The 21,284-nt window shown below is 44.6% G+C and overlaps 1 protein-coding gene across 10 annotated transcripts in view; it reads right to left on the bottom strand.

The window, feature by feature from the left end:
- Window positions 1–21,284, bottom strand: part of LOC135510571 (neuralized-like protein 4) — a 33,415-nt gene that overhangs the window by 11,290 nt on the left and 841 nt on the right. The window contains exons 2-17 of one of the 10 annotated variants that reach the window (XM_064931582.1): window positions 9,692–9,895; window positions 9,178–9,481; window positions 8,994–9,059; window positions 8,485–8,909; window positions 7,157–7,268; window positions 6,531–6,619; window positions 6,385–6,457; window positions 4,501–4,774; window positions 3,941–4,140; window positions 2,017–2,102; window positions 1,642–1,804; window positions 1,240–1,450; window positions 1,036–1,127; window positions 854–932; window positions 469–644; window positions 21–149 (exon numbers count right to left, since the gene is read on the bottom strand). In XM_064931582.1, the coding sequence (XP_064787654.1) occupies window positions 21–149; window positions 469–644; window positions 854–932; window positions 1,036–1,127; window positions 1,240–1,450; window positions 1,642–1,804; window positions 2,017–2,102; window positions 3,941–4,140; window positions 4,501–4,774; window positions 6,385–6,457; window positions 6,531–6,619; window positions 7,157–7,268; window positions 8,485–8,909; window positions 8,994–9,059; window positions 9,178–9,481; window positions 9,692–9,895 (2,683 nt within the window). The remainder of the gene's footprint in view (window positions 1–20; window positions 150–468; window positions 645–853; window positions 933–1,035; window positions 1,128–1,239; window positions 1,451–1,641; window positions 1,805–2,016; window positions 2,103–3,940; window positions 4,141–4,500; window positions 4,775–6,384; window positions 6,458–6,530; window positions 6,620–7,156; window positions 7,269–8,484; window positions 8,910–8,993; window positions 9,060–9,177; window positions 9,482–9,691; window positions 9,896–21,284) is intronic. The other 9 variants (XM_064931584.1, XM_064931585.1, XM_064931583.1 and 6 more) reach the window with 9 other exon arrangements.

Genomic DNA, 21,284 nt, shown 5'->3' with positions numbered 1-21,284 from the left:
ATCACACTCGTGGTCAGTACCTGGGGAGTGTACGGGGAAACTCTTCTCTGTGATGTTACTGGTACACAGACTGTTATCCTGAGGGCCAGAGGAACTGGTGATGGACACCTGGACACACTGACCATACAGGTCTATCACCGCATACACATCTGATGAAAGGAGGGAGGTAGGGAGAGAGGAAAGAGGGGTTGTCCAAGTTCACCATATATTTGGAAAGTGTAGATGCTTGACAAAGATCTCAGTGAGACTAGCCTTGGGTAAATACAAGTTTAAATATTAAACAAAATAGCAGTGAGATTTGAGCTGTTCGGTGGATTTATTCAGAGACACTTCTACCATCTAGCTACAAGGTGCATAGTACACACCCATCAGCTCCATTTCAAAATTAGTTCATGAGCCTTTTGTCCCCGACCCCTTGCCCATGTATGGGGTCATAATAACAGGTTTATGATCACTGGTTCCATTCACCTTTACCTGGCGGCAGCCCGGTGCAGGCCACCCCCTGGTCCACACCGTTGATGTAGTAGTGAAGGTCGCCGGTGGCCGAGCGCATCATGCCGATCCTACTGCCCGTGGTCAGAGTGTCCAGGTCACAGCCATAGTTGTTACGCATGGTGTTGCCGTCCTGCATGATGGCTGTGCCACTGAGGGTTTAAAGGGGGAGTTCAAATGAAACTTGGTTTATTTCATGCACAAGGCAGAGGAAGATATTCCCTTAGATGCTTCTTAGTGAAATCCACTGTAGCAGATGGATACAACAGTAGGATTCGATAACAGTTGACTGAATCTAATCTGTTTCAAAATCATTCATTTAGAATCACTGAAACAGACACAAAACAACCCCCCCCCTTACCTAAGCATCCAGGTATCGTAGTCTATATCCGTCATGGTGTTGGGAAACTCCAGCTCTTCTGGCCTTATAGCAGTCACACCTGGACAGAACACACACACGGACAAACATGTATCACTCCACTGCTGTGTGTGTGGATAGGGCTGTGTGAGAAGTTTGAGAGGGGTAAAATAGAAACGCCTTACCTGCCATTATCTTACCTGCTTCTATTGACCCCGACCACCGGTCCACCATCTTCTGAATGACTATCTCAAAGAGCTCTCCGTCTCGAAGGCACCTGACAGACAACACACAGTCAGGACACGCACAAACACATGTGTGTCGACCTTCTGACCTGTTGGAGATGACGCAGGTGTGTGTGTGTGTGTGTGTGCGCGCGTCACACTGACCTGTTAGAGATGACGATGGCGTCGTTGAACTCCGATCGACAGTTCTGTCTGAGGGCGGTGCGCCCCCCATTGGTGATTACCGCGTTAGTGCCGTGCAGCTGGTGGAAGCGCAGGTCGTTGGCACTGTTGCCTCCGGCGACCGAGCATGGGCTGCTGGGCGACATGACGGTGGGGCCCTCCGAGCTGTCCTCGGGGAGAGGGGGGAGGTCTGCTAGAGGGGAGAAATGGTTGAGGATGGTTGAGGCAAAGCTAGTTGGATGAGGATATTCACATACCATCTACAGGACACATTCCATGTCTTCAGTGGTTCCAAAACCTTTTTGATCTGACACACTAGAAACTTCTGGAATCGCCTTAGGCACCTTTAACAACAACCTTCCTCCACCCCCCCCCCCCGCTCACCCACGTCGTCCATGATGGTTGCCTGTGCGGCCTGGCCGTAGAGGTCCACCACGGCGTAGACGCTGGGTGGGACGTTCCATGCCGCCGGGCCCTGTGCCACCCCATTCACAAAGAAGTGGAGGCTCCCGTCCTCCTTCCGCACCACGCCCACTGTGTCCCCCGCCTGGATAAAGAGACAGATGACAGTGGTCAGAGAGAAAGAGATGAAGCACACAGCAACAGGTGATAAGTACGATAGCATGTAAGTGCTGATGGTGACTGAGAAGGAGTGAAAGACAAGAGCAGGAACAGGACAGAGCGAGAGGGTGGGAGAAAGAGAGTGGGGGGGGGCGAGTTGAATATTATAAGGACCACTGTAAAGTGTCTCCCACTCACTTTGAGTCGGTCCAGGTTGTGTCCGTACTCGTCCAGTATGGTGGTTCCATTGTGCATCACCCCGTTTCCTGTCATCATCCAAGTCCCTGGGACACAAAACCAGAACATCAATCAACCTACAACAAAACATCAGTCAACCTGCAGTACCAGTCAAAAGTTTGGACACACCTACTCATTACAATGTTTGTCTTTATTTTTACTATTTTCTACATTGTAGAATAATAGTGAAGAAATCATTACTATGAAATAACACATGGAATTTTATGTAGTAATAGAAACAAAAAGAGTTAAAGAAATCCAATTACATTCTGTATTTGAGATTATTCAAAGTAGCCACACTTTGCCTTGACAGCTTTGCACACTCTTGGTATTCTCTCAACCAGCTTCATGAGGTAGTCACCAGGAATGTATTTCAATTAACAGGTGTGCCTTGTTAAAAGTAAAATTTGTGGAATTTCTTTCCTTCTTAATGTGTTTGAGCTAATCAGTTGTGGGATACAGAAGATGGTCTTTTACCAAATAAGGCTAAGTCCACATTATGGCAAGAACAGCTCAAAAAAGCAGAGAGAAATGACAGTCCATCATTACTTTAAGACATGAAGGTCAGTCAATAGGGAAATGTCAAGAACTTTGAACATTTCTTCAAGTGCAGTCGCAAAAACCATCAAGCACTATGATGAAACTCTCATGAGGACTGCCACAGGAATGGAAGACCCAGAGTTACCTCTGCGGCAGAGGATAAGTTCATTAGAGAGTTACCAGCCTCAGACATTGCAGCCCAAATAAATGCCTAACAGAGTTCAAGTAACAGACATCTCAGCATCAACTGTTCTGAGGAGACTGCGTGGGTAAGGCCTTCATGGTCAAATTGCTGCAAATAAAACCACTACTAAAGGACACCAATAAGAAGACGCTTGCTTGGGCCAAGAAACTTGAGCAATTGACATTAGACCTATGGAAATCTGTCCTTTGGTCTAATGAGTCCAAATTTTAGATTTTTGGTTCCACCTGCCGTGTCTTGGTGAGATGCAAAGTAGGTGAATAGATGATCTCCTCATGTGTTGTTCCCACCGTAAAGCATGGAGGTGGTGTGACGGTGCTTTGCTGGTGACACGGTCAGTGATTTTTTTAGAATTCAAGGCACACTTAGCCAGCATGGCTACCACAGCATTCTGCAGTGATATGCCATCCCATCTGGTTTGCGCTTAGTGGGATTATCATTTGTTTTCAACAGGACAATGACCCAACACACCTCCAGGCTGCGTAAGGGCCATTTGACCAAGAAGGAGAGTGATGAGTGCTGCATCAGATGACCTGGCCTCCACAATCCCCCGACCTCAACCAAATTGAGATGGTTTGGGATTAGTTGGACCGCAGAGTGAAGAAAAAGCAGCCAACAAGAGCTCAGCGTGTAGGAACTCCTTCAAGACTGTTGGAAAAGCATTCCAGGTGAAGCTGGTTGACAAAATGCCAAAAGTGTGCAAAGCAGTCAAGGCAAAGGGTGGCTACTTTGAAGACCAAAATATTTTGATTTGAACACTTTTTTGGTTACTACATGATTCCATATGTGTTATTTCATAGTTTTGATGTCTTCACTATTATTCTACAATTTAGAAAATAATAAAAATAAACCCTTGAACGACTGTACAAACACCACATCAGTCAAATTGCAACATAACCAGTACATCAGTCAAACTACAACAAAATCATCAAAATCAGTCAATCCACAGCCCTTTCCAAACATTGTTTGAGTATGGAAAATTAGATTAATCAAGCCCCCATCCTCTAATCCTGGGAGGATGAGAAGGGTGTGAGGTGGAAACTCAACCTAGCCAAAAAGAAGGCTTGTTGGGCCTACTAGTGTATTGCTTTCAGATCTACAAGTAACCCTGCTAGGGGGGCAGGGGTAAGAGGTTAGTATTACCTGATTGGTTGGTATTACCTGAGCGCAGGTTGGTCATGGTGGAGGGCAGCTGCAGGTAGGCGGGGTTGTGCGTGGTCACGCCGATCTCGATGGAGCCCGCCCACTTGTCCACCATCTTGTCGATGCGCACCTGGAACACCTCGTTGGAGTGCAGCGGGCGGCCGCTCAAGACCACGCCGTGATTGAAGTCGTCCGTAGCACTGTCCGAGGAAAAACACACACAATCAAATGTATCTACAATATACTGTACATTATAAACTGGGTGGTTCAAGCCCTGAATGCTGATTGGCTGAAAGCAGTGGTATATCAGACCGTATGCAATGGGTATGACAAAACATTTATTATTGCGGCTCTAATTACGTTGGTAACCAGTTTTTAATAGCAATAAGGCACCTCTGGGCTTTGTGGTACATAGCCGATATACCACGGCTAAGGGCTGTGTCCTGGTACTCCTTGTGTTGTGCCTAAGAACAGCCCTTAGCCGTGGTATATTGGCCATATACCACACCCCCTCGTATATTCATGCAATAAGGCACTAGGACCATGGATACAATACATACTGAGGGCGAAGAGCCGTCCTGCCCTCGCTGATGATGGCTGCCTTTTGGCCACAGTTGGAGTGAAAGAGGAGGCGGTCGGGAGTGTCGGGGTCCGGTGTGAGGGAGTGGGCGGGCCGGGGGCGACCAACGTCTGGCGACAGCGCCCGCATGATGGCGTTGTTGCGGCGGAGGCGGTCGCTGTGGTTGTGATTGTGGACGATGGTCACCTTGACAGCCATGCCGTAGAGGTCGACCACGGCATAGACTACGGCGGGCGTCTGGGCCGCTGCCACGCCTAGGGGGCAGGGTCAGAGGTCAAATTGAGGTTATGGACGACTTGGATGAAATGTGGTGCATAATGATTTACAATTGTACGCGTTTCTCCAACTGACATTGATACACTGTATGGGGCAAAAATCCTCTGCATGACAATGACGTAAACAGTCCATCAAATGACAAGTATGTAAAACATAGCAAGCGTTAACGATGTGCCCATTAATAAATAATATACTCCTTGCATTTTTGCTGCCTTTTCAGTATTGCCATATTAATTGCAGCATCATGGTTTGCTTGTCCTTCACACTACAAGGTTAATAACAGCTGGTGCACGAAATCTAAAGAAGTCTCTAGATTTTGCCCACCTGAATTAGAGTATCTTATAAACTGTATACCACACTATTTGCCAAGAGAGATTTCATCTGGCTGTTCGTGGCTGTTTATTTACCACCACAGACAGATGCTGGCACTAAGACCGCACTCAGTCAGCTGTATAAGGAAATAAGCAAACAGGAAACCACTCACCCAGAGGCGGCGTTCCTAGTGGCCGGGGACTTTAATGCAGGGAAACTTAAATCCATTTACCCAATTTCTATCAACAACCAGAGAGAAAAAAAAAATCTAGATCACCTGTACTCTCCCTCGCTCTCCATTTGGTAAATCTAACCACAATTCTATCCTCCTGATTCCTGCTTACAAGCAAAAATTAAAGCAGGAAGCACCATTGACTCGGTCTATTAAAAAAGTGGTCAGATGAAGCAGATGTTAAACTACAGGACTGTTTTGCTAGCACAAACATGAACATCTTCCGGGATTCCTCCGATGGCATTGAGGAGTACACCACATCAGTCACTGGCTTTATCAATATGTGCATCGAGGACGTTGTCCCCACAGTGACTAAGTACATACCCCAACCAGAAGCCATGGATTACAGGCAACATCCGCACTGAGCTAAAGGGTTGAGCTGCCGCTTTCAAGGTCTGGGACTCTGACCTGGAAGCTTATAAGAAATCCTGCTATGCCCTCCGACAAACCATCAAACAGGCAAAGCGCCAATACAGGGCTATGTACTATAATTTGATTACCTAAATCACTTCTACGCTCGCGTCGAGGCAAGCAACACTGAGGCATGCATGAGAGCATCAGCTGTTCCGGACGACTGTGTGATCACGCTCACCGTAGCCGACGTGATTAAGACCTTTAAACAGGTCAACATTCACAAGGCCGCGGGGCCAGACGGATTACCAGGACATGGGCTCCGGGCATGTGCTGACAAACTGGCAGGTGTCTTCACTGACATTTTCAACATGTCCATGATTGAGTCTGTAATACCAACATGTTTCAAGCAGATCACCATAGTGCCTGTGCCCAAAAACACGAAGGTGACCTGCCTAAATGACTACAGACCCATAGCACTCACATCCATAGCCATGAAGTGCTTTGAAAGGCTGGTCATAACTCAAATTAACACTAGACCCACTCCAATTTGCATAACTCCCAAACAGAGCCACAGATGATGCCATCTCTATTGCACTCCACACTGCCCTCACTACGTGAGAATGCTATTCATTGACTACAGCTCAGCGTTCAACAGCATAGTGCCGGATGCTCCTGACGTGTCACTCTCACCTTGGTCGATGCCATTGATGTAGAAGTGAAGAGCTCCGCTGGCCTTGTGCATCAAGCCTATGTGATCCCCCTCCTGGAATGGAAGTCAGAGTGTCAAGGTTAAGATGTTAGGGATGAGTGTGTGTGTGTGTGTGTGTGTCACTGACCTGCAGTTCATCCAGGCTGAATTCACAGTACTCCCGACGTGTTCCCTTGCCGTTCGTCAGGATCCCACAGCCACTCATCATGATTGTACCTGGAAGAGCAAGAGAAAAAAAAAAGCACACAACAAGATGTAGCCTTGTACATTGCAAAGAACAAGATTGAACAGTCCCTCCAGGATTTCGCTGGGATTTATTTGTGATATTTGCAGGCAAAACTACATATTTTTTTTCAGCAGCAATTCTGACATTTTGCATGGCAATATGCAATGACTGTCAATTTCCTTGCGAAAATGCGCTGACAAAGGAATTGGTTCGGGGACGTGTTGCTTGATTGAACCATATTATGTGGCAACTGTGTGGTGATTGGTTGAAAATGCAATCCTTTTTGTACTGTGTTGACGGGGTCAGTTTTATGCGATAATATTGCTATGATTTGACTGTTTTATAGCAAGCCCTTGTATAACATGCGGGAAATTTTTGATTTTGCCCCCAAAAAATAATTGTGATGCAGAATCCTGGAGGGATTGATCGAACATGTGTGCAGTTTGTTGTGGAATGAATAGATCTAGTTGTATATTGGGTTAGAGCAACACTACGCTAGTGTGCGTATGCATGTATGCGTTACGTACCTGAGCGCAGATTTGTCATTGTGGCTGGGTAGTCCAAGTTGTTGGGGTTGTGTGTTGTCACGCCGATCTCGATCGACCCCGACCACTTGTCCACCAGCTTATCTATGCGGATCTGTGGCACAACAGAAACCAGGGGCGCATTCAGAAACTAGAGGCGCAAAAGGTTTCGCAACGGAAAACAGAAACAAACGTTTCTTATTGGAGAAGTTCAGACAGTCCTTTCCCTGCTTTGGTCCATTTGGTTTCTAGTAAATTCTCTCTTTTAGAATATAGAAACACTTACTATTTTTCCATTATTAATCTCAAGCTGCAGTCCATCGGAAATGTTATCTATTCATTCACACCCTGTGGCTGTAACATATGAATATTCGGTAACACTTCACTTGACACTCAGCGTCAACACGATATGACAGTTATAACCATGTCATAACAGCTGACAACTTGTCATGTGGTCATAACACTCATTATCTATATATTTAATCATGTTTTATGGGTGGTTATGACACCTACACCACAGAAGTGTCAAAATCCACATTTATTCAAATGTATTTTTTCCCTGACAGTTTCATTGCTTCTTTAAAATCAGGACAACAGTTTTCATCTGTGCTAAAATAATTGAAAAATAGTTCTAATGATCAATTAGCCTTTTAAAATTGCAAACTTGGATTAGCTAACACAACGTGCCATTGGAACACAGGAGTGATGGTTGCTGATAATGGGCCTCTGTACGCCTATGTAGATATTCCATTAAAAATCAGCCGTTTCCAGCTACAATAGTAATTTACAACATCGACAATGTCTACACTACTTCTGATCAATTTAAATTTAAAAATGGGCAATTTCTTTTTACTTTCAAAAACAAGGACATTTCTAAGTGACGCCAAACTTTTGAACGGTGGTGTATGTCAAAAACGGGTCTAAATGTGTCATGACCGGTTATGTCAAGGTAGGTCAGCTGTTATGACATATGACTGACAAGTAAAGTTAACAAATATTCATTGGCTAATCTGAAAGATTCAACACTACCATATGGAGATTAGAGGATTAGCTTCAAACTCCGACATGTCAACTTCAGTGGTGATATTTACTTGACCCCTCTGTCATTAGAGGTCATGAAAATGAAAGTAAACAGTTGAGACCGCTGTTATATTATTACTTTGACAGCTGTTATGTCATTACTATGACAGTGGTGTGTAGGCTATTTCTTATGAGCATTCAAATTAAGAATGACCAAATAAATGTTATTAAACACCTTGATCTAAGCCCCTCGTTTCAACCCCTTCCAAGAATTCACATATCTCAGTATCGGAGCTAGTGATTGGCCGCACCTCAAACATCTCGTTGTGTCGAAGCGGCCGGTTGGTCATGACCACGCCGTTGTTGAACTCGTCCAGCGGCCGCCGCCTCTCCGCCGTCTTGTTGTTGTTGCTCAGCTTGATCAGTGTGCCGCACTTCTCGTGGAACAGCAGCGCATCATTGGTCAGCATCCCGCCCGTCACTGCCCCGAGTCTCGCCCCTCCGCCACCTGCAGGGCTGTTGACGCTTCCAGTATTGCCGGTCCCGCCCCCGCTGTCACTACTGGTACCGTTAACGGATCCCCCACCGCTGCTGCTCCCCCTGTCCCCTCTACTTCCTGTTCCTGAGTCTCTCCCTATTCCACCTCCTCCCAGATCTCCCCCTCCATTGTCCTCAGAGCGGTAAAGGGATACAATGGCATTGTTTAACACGTCAAAGAGCTGGTGCTCCGTCAGAACTATAGGGGAGGGAGAGAAAGATGGAGACTTACATTTGGTCAATGGTGCAACTGAGATTGGGGTAGAGGTTTTGATTTTCTTACCTGTCTCAGGCTCAAGGTTGTTGGGAAACTTGTCAGGTCGGTTATTAGTAGGAGGGAGCTCAGGCACTGAGACAAAACAGGAATGAGAAGACAAAACAAAAGAGTCCTTTCCCTCATTACTACACCCTTTTACACAACAAAACCTCCATTTCAATAGATAAACAAAAATATCAACAAGTCCTACCTTCCTCTAACGTCCCGTTTGTCGCCGCCGCCAGGTTCACCGCTGACGTCAGACCCCCGAACTCCTCCTCCCTGACCCCGCACACCACCACCTCTTCCTCCTCGTCTTCCTGCTCACGCTCCTCCACCGTCTCCCTCTCCGTGTCTCTCTCCGCCAAGGACGGCGGCTCGCAGCTCACCACAGTCACTTGCGTACACTTGCCATAGAGGTCCACCACCGCCCAGAGGCCCGTCGGGAGACCACTGGCAGCCGCGCCACAGTCCTGCCCGTTCACCCACAGGTGGAGCTCGCCGCGGGTGCTCCGCTGTACAGTAGAACAGAAATAACTGATCATTTGTAATTTTTTTGCTTAGCCCATCTAAAAACAGAATTGAGACGGACAGGGCCAGCCATGAAGCAGCACCCCTGGATAGAGAGTATTGTAGAGATTGTTACAGCTTAGTGCCTGGCCCAGGGCTTGGACCGGCGACCTTCCGGCCACTAGTCTGCCTTGTTAACCCACAAGGCTACCTACCTGTATGCCCACGCGGTCGCCCTCAGACAGCTGGTCGAGGTCTCGGCCGTACTCCTCGAGGACGGAGCGGCCGTCACGTAGCACCGAGCAGCCAGACACGATCCAGGAGCCTCCCTTCAGACCCGTAGCGCTGCTGGGGAAGTCGAGACCAGCCGGGTCCAGAGAAGTCACCCCGATCTCTATGGAGCCGCTCCAAGAGTTCACCTGTAGCAGGAAGAGAAGGGTGAGTTTATCTACATTTATTTATTCATCTATTAAATTTGTCCATGTTTACATTGTCAGTTATGTTCAATACATTGTATATCTTCGTAAGCCTACACATCATTCCAAATGAGTTCATTTACTTTTTCCTCTGTTAGACAGGTTGGTTGTTTTGCAACAAAAGCATTGGGTGCGCAACTATGGGGCAAAACAGACACGGTTGGCTTAGACTGACAACATTTAAACTATATTTAGTCATCAAATGTTTATTGGAAACAAATACATTGCACAATGAGCACTTGTCTCAAATACATTTTTACAGTTCTTGGATAGCTAGCAATTTTTTTGCCATATTAGCATAGACATGACATCAGTCAAAACAAGACATGGTATCAATAACAAGACAACAAGCTGAAACGAGCCACCTACGATTCCCCACATGGCAGCTTCTTGTCATGTCATTGTAGCTTTTTCAAGCAGAAATTTGCCTCCTGCAACAAAGTCAATGAAGTTCTGGGACACTGTAAAGTCCATAGAGAATAAGAACACCTCCTTCCAGCTGACCACTGCACTGAGGAGAGGAAACACTGTCACCACCGATAAATCCACTATAATTGAGAATTTCAATAACCATTTTTCTACAGCTGGCCATGCTTTCCACCTGGCTACCCCTACCCTGGTCAACAGCACTGCACCCCCCCACAGCAACTCGCACAAGCCTTCCCCATTTCTCCTTCTCCCAAATCCAGTCATCTCATGTTCTGAAAGAGCTGCAAAATCTGGACCCCTACAGATCAACCGGGCTGGACAATCTGGACCCTTTCTTTCTAAAATTATCTGCCAAAAGAGGCCTGTTCAACCTCTCGTGTCATCTGAGATTCCCAAAGATTGTAAAGCAGCTGCGGTCATCCCCCTCTTCAAAAGGGGGGGGGGGACGACACTTGACCCAAACTGCTACAGACCTATATCTATCCTACCCTGCCTTTCTAAGGTCTTCGAAAGCCAAGTCATCAAACAGAATACCGACTATTTAGATTCCCACCGCACCTTTTCCGCTATGCAATCTGGTTTCAGAGCTGGTCATGGGTGCACCTCAGCCACGCTCAAGGTCCTAAGCGATATCTTAATCGCCATCGCTAGGAAACAATACTGTGCAGCCGTATTCATTGACCTGGCCAAGGCTTTCGACTCTGTCAAATCACCACATCCTCATCGGCAGACTCGATAGCCTTGGTTTCTCAAATGATTGCCTCGCCTGGTTCACCAACTACTTCTCTGATAGAGTTCATTGTGTCAAATCGGAGGGCCTGTTGTCCGGGCCTCTGGCAGTCTATGGGGGTGCCACAGGGTTCAATTCTTGGACCGACTCTCTTCTCTGTGTACATCAATGATGTTGCTCTTGCTGCTGGTGAGTCTCTGATCCACCTCTTTGGACACTTAACAGCCCTCTAGGCGAGCTTCAATACCATACAACTTTCCTTCCATGGCCTCCAATTGCTCTTAAATACAAGTAAAACTAAACGCATGCTCTTCAACCGATCGCCGCCTGCACCTGCCCACCCGTCCAATATCACTACTCTGGATGGTTCTGACTTAGAATATGTGGACAACTACAAATACCTAGGTGTCTGGTTAGACTGTAAACTCTCCTTCCAGACTCACATCAAACATCTCCAATCCAAAGTTAAATCTAGAATTGGCTTCCTATTTCGCAGTTTATCACAGTGCCATCCGTTTTGTCACCAAAGCCCCATATACTACCAACCACTACGACCTGTACGCTCTCGTTGGCTGGCCCTCGCTTCATACTCGTCGCCAAACCCACTGGCTCCAGGTCATCTACAAGACCCTGCTAGGTAAAGTCCCCCCTTAGCAGCACACACATGTAGCACACGCTCCAGCAGGTATATTTCTGGTCACCCCCAAAACCAATTCTTCCTTCGGCCGCCTCTCCTTCCAGTTCTCTGCTGCCAATGACTAGAACGAACTACAAAAATCTCTGAAACTGGAAACACTTACCACCCTCACTAGCTTTAAGCACCAGCTGTCAGAGCAGCTAACAGCACCTGTACATAGCCCATCTATAATTTATCCCAAACAGCTACCTCTTCCCCTACTGTATTTATTTAGCTCCCCATTATTTCTCCCTCTACTTTGCACATTCTTCCACTGCAAATCTACCATTCCAGTGTTTTACTTGCTATATTGTATTTACTTCGCCACCTTTTTTTGCCCTTACCTCCCTTATCTCACCTCATTTGCTCACATTGTATATAGACTTATTTTTCTACTGTATTATTGACTGTATGTTTGTTTTACTCCATGTGTAACTGTTGTTTTATGTGTCGAACTGCTTTGCTTTATCTTGGCCAGCTCGCAATGGTAAATGAACTTGCCTATAGGCCAAAGCCAACACAAACTATTCTGTCCTTGGGAGCCCTTGAAGTGTGATTGATCACGATTTTATTCATTGAATGCACAGAGTGGAACTGCACACTCAAATATGTAATTTGAGGAAACATTAAAACATACAATTCAAATGTGTAAAAAAGTGTTTTTTAAAACCACTATAGATTCTTCTCACCATGCCCATCTTTTACTCGTACCTCCCCACCCATCTGCTCGTTCTTTCAAACCATTTTTGAAATGCTCTCACCATCTGTCTGTCTTGTTTCTCACCAGCTCTCTCCTGTCTGTCCCCAAGTTGATTAGGGTTAGGTACTAGGGCTAGGCTTAGGTGCTAGGGATAGGCTATGTAAGAGAGTTACAACAGCCCAGGGATTTGTTTTAGAACACCTACTCATTCAAGGGTTAATTTAAACTATTTTCTACATTGCAGAATAATATTGAAGACATCAAAACTATGAAATAACATACAGGAATCATGTAGTAACTAAGAACGTGTTAACCAAATATATTTTATATTTGACATTCTTCAAAATAGCCTTGGCCTTGATGACAGCTTTGCACACTCTTGGCAATCTCTCAACCAGCTTCATGAGGTAGTCACCTGGAATGCATTTTAATTAACAGGTGTGCCTTGATGCAAAGCTGTCAAAGGCCAAGAGTTGCTACTTTGCAGAATCTATATATATTTAGATTTGTTTAACACTTTTTGGTTACTACATGATTCCATACGTGTTATTTCATAGTTTTGATGTCTTCACTATTATTCTACAATGTAGAAAATAGTAAAAATAAAGAAAAATCCTGGAATGAGTAGGTGTTCTAAAACTTTTGACCGGTAGTGTATAACCGCCTCCACTCTTCCGGGAAGACTTTCCATTAGATGTTGGAACATTGCTTCCATTCAGCCACAAGAGCATTAGTGAGGTTGGGCACTGAAGTTGGGCAATAAGGCCTGGCTCGCAGTCGGAGTTCCAATTCATCCCAAAGGTGTTCGATGGGGTTGAAGTCAGGGCTCTGTGCAGGCCAGTCAAGTTCATCCACAGAAATGTCGACAAACCATTTCTGTATGGACCTCAATGTGTGTACAGGGGCATTGTCATGCTGAAACAGGAAAGTGCTTTCCCCAAACTGTTGCCACAAAATTGTCAGTACAGAATTGTATAGAATGTCATTGTACACTGTAGCCTTAAGACTTCCCTTCAATGGAACTAAGGGACCTAGCCCGAACCATGAAAAACAGCCCGATACCATTATTCCTCCTCCACCAAACCTTAAAGCTGACAATATGCTTTCAGGCAGGTAGCGCTTTCCTGGCATCCACCAAACCCAGAGTCATCCGTCAGACTGCCAGATGGTGAAGCGTGACTAATCACTCCGGGGAACGCGTTTCTACTACTCGGGAGTCAAACAGCGGCGAGCATTACACCACTCCAGCCGACGATTGGCATTGTGCATGGGAATCTTAGGCATGTGTGCGGCTGCTCGGCCATGGAAACTCATTTCACGAAGCTTCCCGAAGAACAGTTATTGTGCTGACGTTGCTTCCAGAGGAAGTGTGGAACTTGGTAGTGAGTGTTGCAACCGAGGACAGATGATTGCTACACGTTTCAGCACTCAGAGGTCCTGTTCTGTGAACTTGTGTGGCCTACCACTGTGTCTGAGCCAGTTGCTCCTAGAAGTGTTCACTTCACAATAACAGCACTTACAGTTGACCAGGGCAGCAATAGCAGGGAAGAAATTTGACGAATGTACTTGTTGGAAAGATGGCATCCTATGTCGGTGCCACGTTTAAAGAGTCACTATTCTCTTTAGTAAGGCTATTCTACTGCCAATGTTTGTCTATGGACATTGCATGTCTGTGTGCTCTATTTTCTACACACTGTCAGCAACGAGTGTGGCTGAGATAGCCGAATCCACTAATCTGAAGGAGTGTCCACATACTTTTGTATACATAGTGTATCTGCACTGTATGTTTGTTAGCTAGCCAGACAGTTTTAGAGGAATTAAAATAAAATCTTTAACCTTTATTTAACTTGGCAAGTCAGTTAAGAACAAATTCTTATTTACAATGACGGCCTACCCCGGACGACACTGGGCCAATTGTGCGCCGCCCTATGGGACTCCCAATCACGGCCGGATGTGATGCAGCCTGGATTCAAACCTGGTACTGCAGTGACGCCTCTTCCACTGAGAAGCAGTGTCTTAGACCCCTGCGCCACTCGGGAACACGAATGATTCCATAAATGTGTCTAAACTGCCAATATGCCAACATTCCATTCAAACAATGCAGTCAATGCCCAGCCATACACTGGCTGAAACTCGTCTAAGTACTTTTATTGTCTCATAATAGCACTCAAAGCTTTCCAATAAAACTGAGACTGTCTGTTTGCATATAGTTTAGATGATATTTCTACAGAAAATTGGTATAAAACCCATATAAACTGTATTTATATATGACAATATTTTTATGTTGACAATCTCTCATACATCACATGCCTTTAACTTTTCCTGCATAGGTAAAAATCAGTATTATGACTCTCCTGCCATTCATTCCAATTAGACTGGTTTAGATTTCTCCCTAAACAAAATGGCTGCCATTTTCACCCCTTTCTGGAAGTTTGAGGGTTTATGACATAGTCCAAGGTTCCCCAACTGGTGGCCCGCACAGTGATTTTATTTGGCTCCCAAAGTTCTCTGTTGGACATAAAATACTAAAAAACACCAGCACTGTTCCAAAGTATTCCCACGCATAATAGCGAGATATTTAATCGCGTACAAATGTAAGCAAGGTCGGAAATGATTATTTTTTATTCAAATATTATATCGGTTTAGGCTTCTTGCAGTCAATTTGCAGTACACATTTGTAAATATTTTCCTGCCCCTTGACCACCCACTCAAGAATAAAATCTAACTGAGGCTGAATATAGTTGATGATCCCCTCTAGTAATTTAATAGGATCGATGTGGTGGATAGACAAAGTTATCTTCCATCATCCACTTACATGGACCAACCAAGTCCATCTCTAAACACAACACAGTATGTAAGATGTGTAAATTCAAATGTTGCAATCTTGGCCCTCTCTCAGTCTCTCTCATACACAAACACTCATATCCATCTCGCTCTCTTTCTAATCATATGCACGCATGGTATACATCATCCAAGGAACTGCATTTCATTGGACGATGTGATGTATACCATACATATCCCATACAAAACGAACAAAACTTGAAAACACATCTGCAAACGAACGCGTACACAAACACAGAAAAACAAACAGATATGTGAACAATCCACTGCAGCTCCTCATCTCTGACAGACACACTACAAAGACAGCAATCGGTGGAGAGTTAGGCAGGCACATACTATTGTTTACCAAACTACTGTCCTGCATTTACTCTACCGTCAACATTAACCAAACACCATAATATTCCACCCAGAGCAAACTGATGGGTCGTTCCACCTCAAAAAAACACAACAAAGAGGGTTGACATTCACCATCTCAGATTGTAACCAACAATTTCAGAACAAACAGATATTAGCATTCCTGCTAAATGATTGTTGAATATAATTTGAGCTGAGAAAATAAACTAATTGATTAAACTAATTGATTGCACCCAAATTGGACATTTTAAAAGTATAGAATTCATATAATATTCAATATAGTATCGGACATCAGATTTTAACGAACTTTTTTCTAACATGAGGAATACAAAAGAAAGTCAAAAGCCACCCATGGACCCCAGACACCACCGAGTATATAGCATCAGTTCCATTTGAACAGTACGGAGCTGCAGCTCGGAGTATTGTTTCTTCATCCTATTTAATGTATTCTCAGTGAATTTGAAAAATGTATTCCTGTTCAGTGAAACTAGTTGGGTTTATGTCCCATCCTACATCCTGATATTACCAAGTTCAAACCACTAGATGGTGCGGTTCCTACGATTAGGTGATAATTTTTTTTAAAGGACCCCCCAAAATGGTTAAAGGGATAGTTCACCCAACTTAATTTGTGGTTTTCTTACCCTGTAAGCTGTCCATGGACCAGGTATGACAGCAACCCATGCTTTGATTTTGTTTACCTGACCACTGTTTCAAATGCTAACTTTTTAGCATTTGTGTCAGATATCCAGTGCAAGTTAATGGTACCTACATTGGCATTTTCACCTCTAAATCATCCTAAAGAATTTAAAAGTCAGAGTTGCACAATGGTGTTACTTATAAAAAAGGTACCAGTCAAAAGTTTGGACACCTACTCATTCAATGGTTTTTCATTATTTTCTACATTTTAGAATAATAGTGAAGACTAAAAAGACTAACCCATGAAATAACATGTGGAAGCATGTAGTAACCCCCCAAAAAGTGCTAAACAAATCCAAATATGAGATTCTTCAAAGTAGCCACCATTTGCCTTGACAGCTTTAAACACTCTTGGCATTATCTCAACCAGCTTCATGAGGTAGTCAACTGGAATGCATTTCAATTAACAGGTGTTCCTTGTTCAAGGTTTATGGAATTTCTTTCCTTCTTAATGTGTTTGAGCCAATCAGTTGTTGTGACAAGGTTGGGGTGGTATACAGAAGATAACCCTATTTGGTAAAAGTACATATGGCAAGAACAGCTCAAATAAGCAAAGAGAAATGACAGTCCATCATTATTTTAAGACATGAAGGTCAGTTAATACGGAACATTTCAAGAACTTTGAATGTTTCTTCAAGTGCAGTAGCAAAAACCATCTAGCGCTATGATGATGAGGACCACCACATCATCATAGGACCACCACAGGAAAGGAAGACCCAGAGTCACCTCTGCTTCAAAGGATAAATTCATTAGAGTTACCAGCCCAAATAAATGCTTTAGAGTTCAAGTAACAGACATCTCAACCTCAACTGTTCAGAGGTGACTACGTGAATCAGGCCTTTATGGTTAAATTACTACAAAGAAACCACTACTAAAGACCAATAAGAAGAAAATACTTGCTTGGGCCAAGAAACACAAGCAATGGACATTAGACCGGTGGAAATCTGTCCTTTGGTCTAAAATTTGAGATTTTTGGTTGCAACCACCGTGTCTTTGAGACACAGAGCAGGTGAACGGATGATCTCCGACACTCAAGTGTTTTAGTACTACATCTCTTGACAAAATGATGAAAATAATCATGGCCTCTAAACTTCAAGCTGCATACTGGACCCTATTCCAACTAAACTACTGAAAGAGCTGCTTCCTGTGCTTGGCCCTCCTATGTTGAACATAATAAACAGCTCTCTATCCACCGGATGTGTACCAAACTCACTAAAAGTGGTAGTAATAAAGCCTCTTGAAAAAGCCAAACCTTGACCCAGAAAATATAAAAAACTATCGGCCTACATCGAATCTTCCATTTCTCTCAACATTTTAAGAAAAGGCGGTTGCACAGCAACTCACTGCCTTCCTGAAGACAAACAAGGTATACGAAATGCTTCAGTCTGGTTTTAGACCCCATCATAGCACTGAGACTGCACTTGTGAAGGTGGTAAATGACCTTTTAATGGTGTCAGACCGAGGCTCTGCATCTGTCCTCGTGCTCCTAGACCTTAGTGCTGCTTTTGATACTAATCGATCACATTCTTTTGGAGAGATTGGAAACCCAAATTGGTCTACACGGACAAGTTCTGGCCTGGTTTAGATCTTATCTGTCGGAAAGATATCAGTTTCTCTCTGTGAATGGTTTGTCCTCTGACAAATCAACTGTAAATGTCAGTGTTCCTCAAGGTTCCGTTTTAGGACCACTATTGTTTTCACTATATATTTTACCTCTTGGGGATGTCATTCGAAAACATAATGTTAACTTTGACTGCTATGCACTGCTAACTTTCACTGCTATGTACATTTCAATGAAACATGGTGAAGCCCCAAAAATGCCCTCGCTAGAGGTCTGTGTTTCAGAAATAAGGAAGTGGATGGCTGCAAACTTTCTACTTTTAAACTCGCCAAAACAGAGATGCTTGTTCTAGGTCCCAAGAAACAAAGAGATCTTCTGTTGAATCTGACAATTAATCTTGATGGTTGTACAGTCGTCTCAAATAAAACTGTGAAGGACCTATGCGTTACTCTGGACCCTGATTGCTCTTTTGACGAACATATCAAGACGGTTTCAAGGACAGCTTTTTTTCCATCTACGTAACGTCGCAAAAATCAGAAACTTTGTCCAAAAATGAAGCAGAAAAATGAATCAATGCTTTTGTTACTTCTAGGTTAGACTACTGCAATACTCTACTTTCAGGCGACCCGGATAAAGCACTAAATAAACTTCAGTTAGTGCTAAATACGGCTGCTAGAATCCTGACTAGAACCAAGAAATGTGATCATATTACTCCAGTGCTAGCCTCCCTACACTGGCTTCCTGTCAAGGCAAGGGCTGATTTCAAGGTTTTACTGCTAACCGACAAAGCATTACATGGGCTTGCTCCTACCAATCTCTCTGTTTTGGTCCTGCCGTACATACCTACACGTACGCTACGATCACAAGATGCAGGCCTCCTAACTGTCCCTAGAATTTCTAAGCAAACAGCTGGAGGCAGGGCTTTCTCCTATAGAGCTCAATTTTTAAGGAATGGTCTGCCTACCCATGTGAGAGACGCAAACTCGGTCTCAACCTTTAAGTCTTTATTGAAGACTCATCTCTTCAGTGGGTCATATGATTGAGTGTAGTCTGACCCAGGAGTGTGAAGGTGAACGGAAAGGCTCTGGAGCAACAAACCGCCCTTGCTGTCTCTGCCTGTCCGGTTCCCCTCTTTCCACTGGGATTCTCTGCCTCTAACCCCATTACAGGGGCTGAGTCACTGGCTTACTGGTGCTCTTTCATGTCGTCCCTAGGAGGGTGACTTGAGTGGGTTGAGTCACTGATGTGATCTTCCTGTCTGAGTTGGCGCTCCCCCTTGGGTTGTGCCATGGCGGAGAGCTTTGTGGGCTATACTCGTTGGTTGGTCCTAAGTTGGTGGTTGAAGATATCCCTCTAGTGGTGTGGGGGCTGTGCTTTGGCAAAGTGGGTGGGGTTATATCCTTCCTGTTTGGTCCTGTCCGGGGGTATCATCGGATGGGGACACAGTGTCTCCCGACCCCTCCCAGCCTCCAGTATTTATGCTGCAGTAGTTTATGTGTCGGGGGGGCTAGGGTCAGTTTGTTATATCTGGAGTACTTCTGTCTTATCCTGTGTCCTGTGTGAATTGAAGTATGCTCTCTCTAATTCTCTCTCTCGGAGGACCTGAGTCCTAGGACCATGCCTCAGGACTACCTGGCATGATGACTCCTTGCTGTCCCCAGTCCACCTGGCTGTGCTGCTGCTCGTTTCAACTGTTCTGCCTGCGGCTATGGAATCCTGACCTGTTCACCGGACGTGTTACCTGTCCCAGACATGCTGTTTTCAACTCTAGAGACAGCAGGAGTGGTAGAGATACTCTTAATGATCGGCTATGAAAAGCCAACTGACATTTACTCGTGAAGGGCTGACTTGCTGCACCCTCGACAACTACTGTGATTATTATTATTTGACCATGCTGGTCATTTATGAATAGCTGAACATCTAGGCCATGTTCTGTTATAATCTCCACCTGGCACAGCCAGAAGAGAACTGGCCACCCCTCATAGCCTGGTTCCTCTAGGTTTCGGCCTTTCTAGGGAGTTTTTCCGAGCCACCGTGCTTCTACACCTGCATTGCTTGCAGTTTGGGGTTTTAGGCTGGGTTTCTGTACAGCACTTTGAGATATCAGCTGATGTACGAAAGGCTATATAAATAAATTTGATTTGATTAAAAATTTATTCTGCATGGGGGTGTTTTGTTAAGAGCCCCGACACGCAATCTGAACATTAGCTTGTGGTACGGTATTGGAACCATTAGGACCGTATCTTTCATATCAGCGAGAAATAATTTTCAAAGAACAAAAAGGTTAAATTGATAGTGATACACACCTTGATAGGGTTAGTGTCCTCACACAGCCATATCTCCATGTTACAATGCTTCTTTACGAAAAACAAGAGGCAACCACCTGCACTAAATAGCCATCTAACAGGATCTGAAGGTAAGCGTAACTCGGGAAGTGTGGCAGGAGTGTAGTTTTGTCAGATGGAGGCTCCATAGCTGTATGGATCTTTCTGTGCAAAACTGCTACAGTAAGCGTCTTTTTTTATTTGACAGATTCTTTCTCGCTGATTAAAGATAAGGAACATATGTTCGGTTGCCCTCTTTGTGTTCACTGAGCTGTGTTCCACCCCAGTTGACACCAAGGCAGTGGAGGAAACAGTACTACTGCCCTCTGCCAACAACCCACACAGGTTTGAGAGGGACAATGACTGCTGCTATGTTGTTGACAAACCATCAGGCCAGCAGACCAGTAATCATGGCAACAGGCTGGCTATCTGACATTATAATTGGATAACAGGCAAACTAGTTGCTGCGGTCGGCATGGAGATAAGGAGTCTAAATGCTGCACAGGCAGGTAGACCTATAACAGTAACTAACTGTTAGGCTAAGACTACATGATGATAGATTAGGGCTCAAAACAATGTGCATCACATAGAAACTACAGCTATGTTTTTCAGGAATAAGCCTGTGCAGAATAGGGAGAAGTTTTCCCCTAGCCACTGACACAGACCGGTCAGTTGTTTTTGTCAACATTTGTAAATTATCTGACCAAAGGGCTGTGGTTAGGGGTGAATGCAACTTTTACCTCGAGATGACAATGCACCAACTAGGATAATACTGAGATCTGCTTTGCCCTTTACCAACCGTCTTTTGCTTAACAAAACCACCAACAATATATTAAATGGGGTTCTACTGTATGCATCTATTGTCAAGACCACAGTAGTGACCTAACCTATCTGCCAGGTAGCGCCTAACTTGAATCAACCAGTATGCTTCTCTAGTCTAGATGTCATTAGGTAGACGTCCTCTGACCACTAGCTAGTACTAGCTGGACATGTCACCAACTGGAATGCTGCTGTCAACCAA

This window comes from Oncorhynchus masou, chromosome 23 (genome assembly GCF_036934945.1).
Source record: "Oncorhynchus masou masou isolate Uvic2021 chromosome 23, UVic_Omas_1.1, whole genome shotgun sequence".
NCBI classification, from domain to species: domain Eukaryota; kingdom Metazoa; phylum Chordata; class Actinopteri; order Salmoniformes; family Salmonidae; genus Oncorhynchus; species Oncorhynchus masou.
The sequence above is the reverse complement of the archived record's forward strand: the minus strand, read 5'-3'. Positions and strand labels throughout refer to the sequence as shown.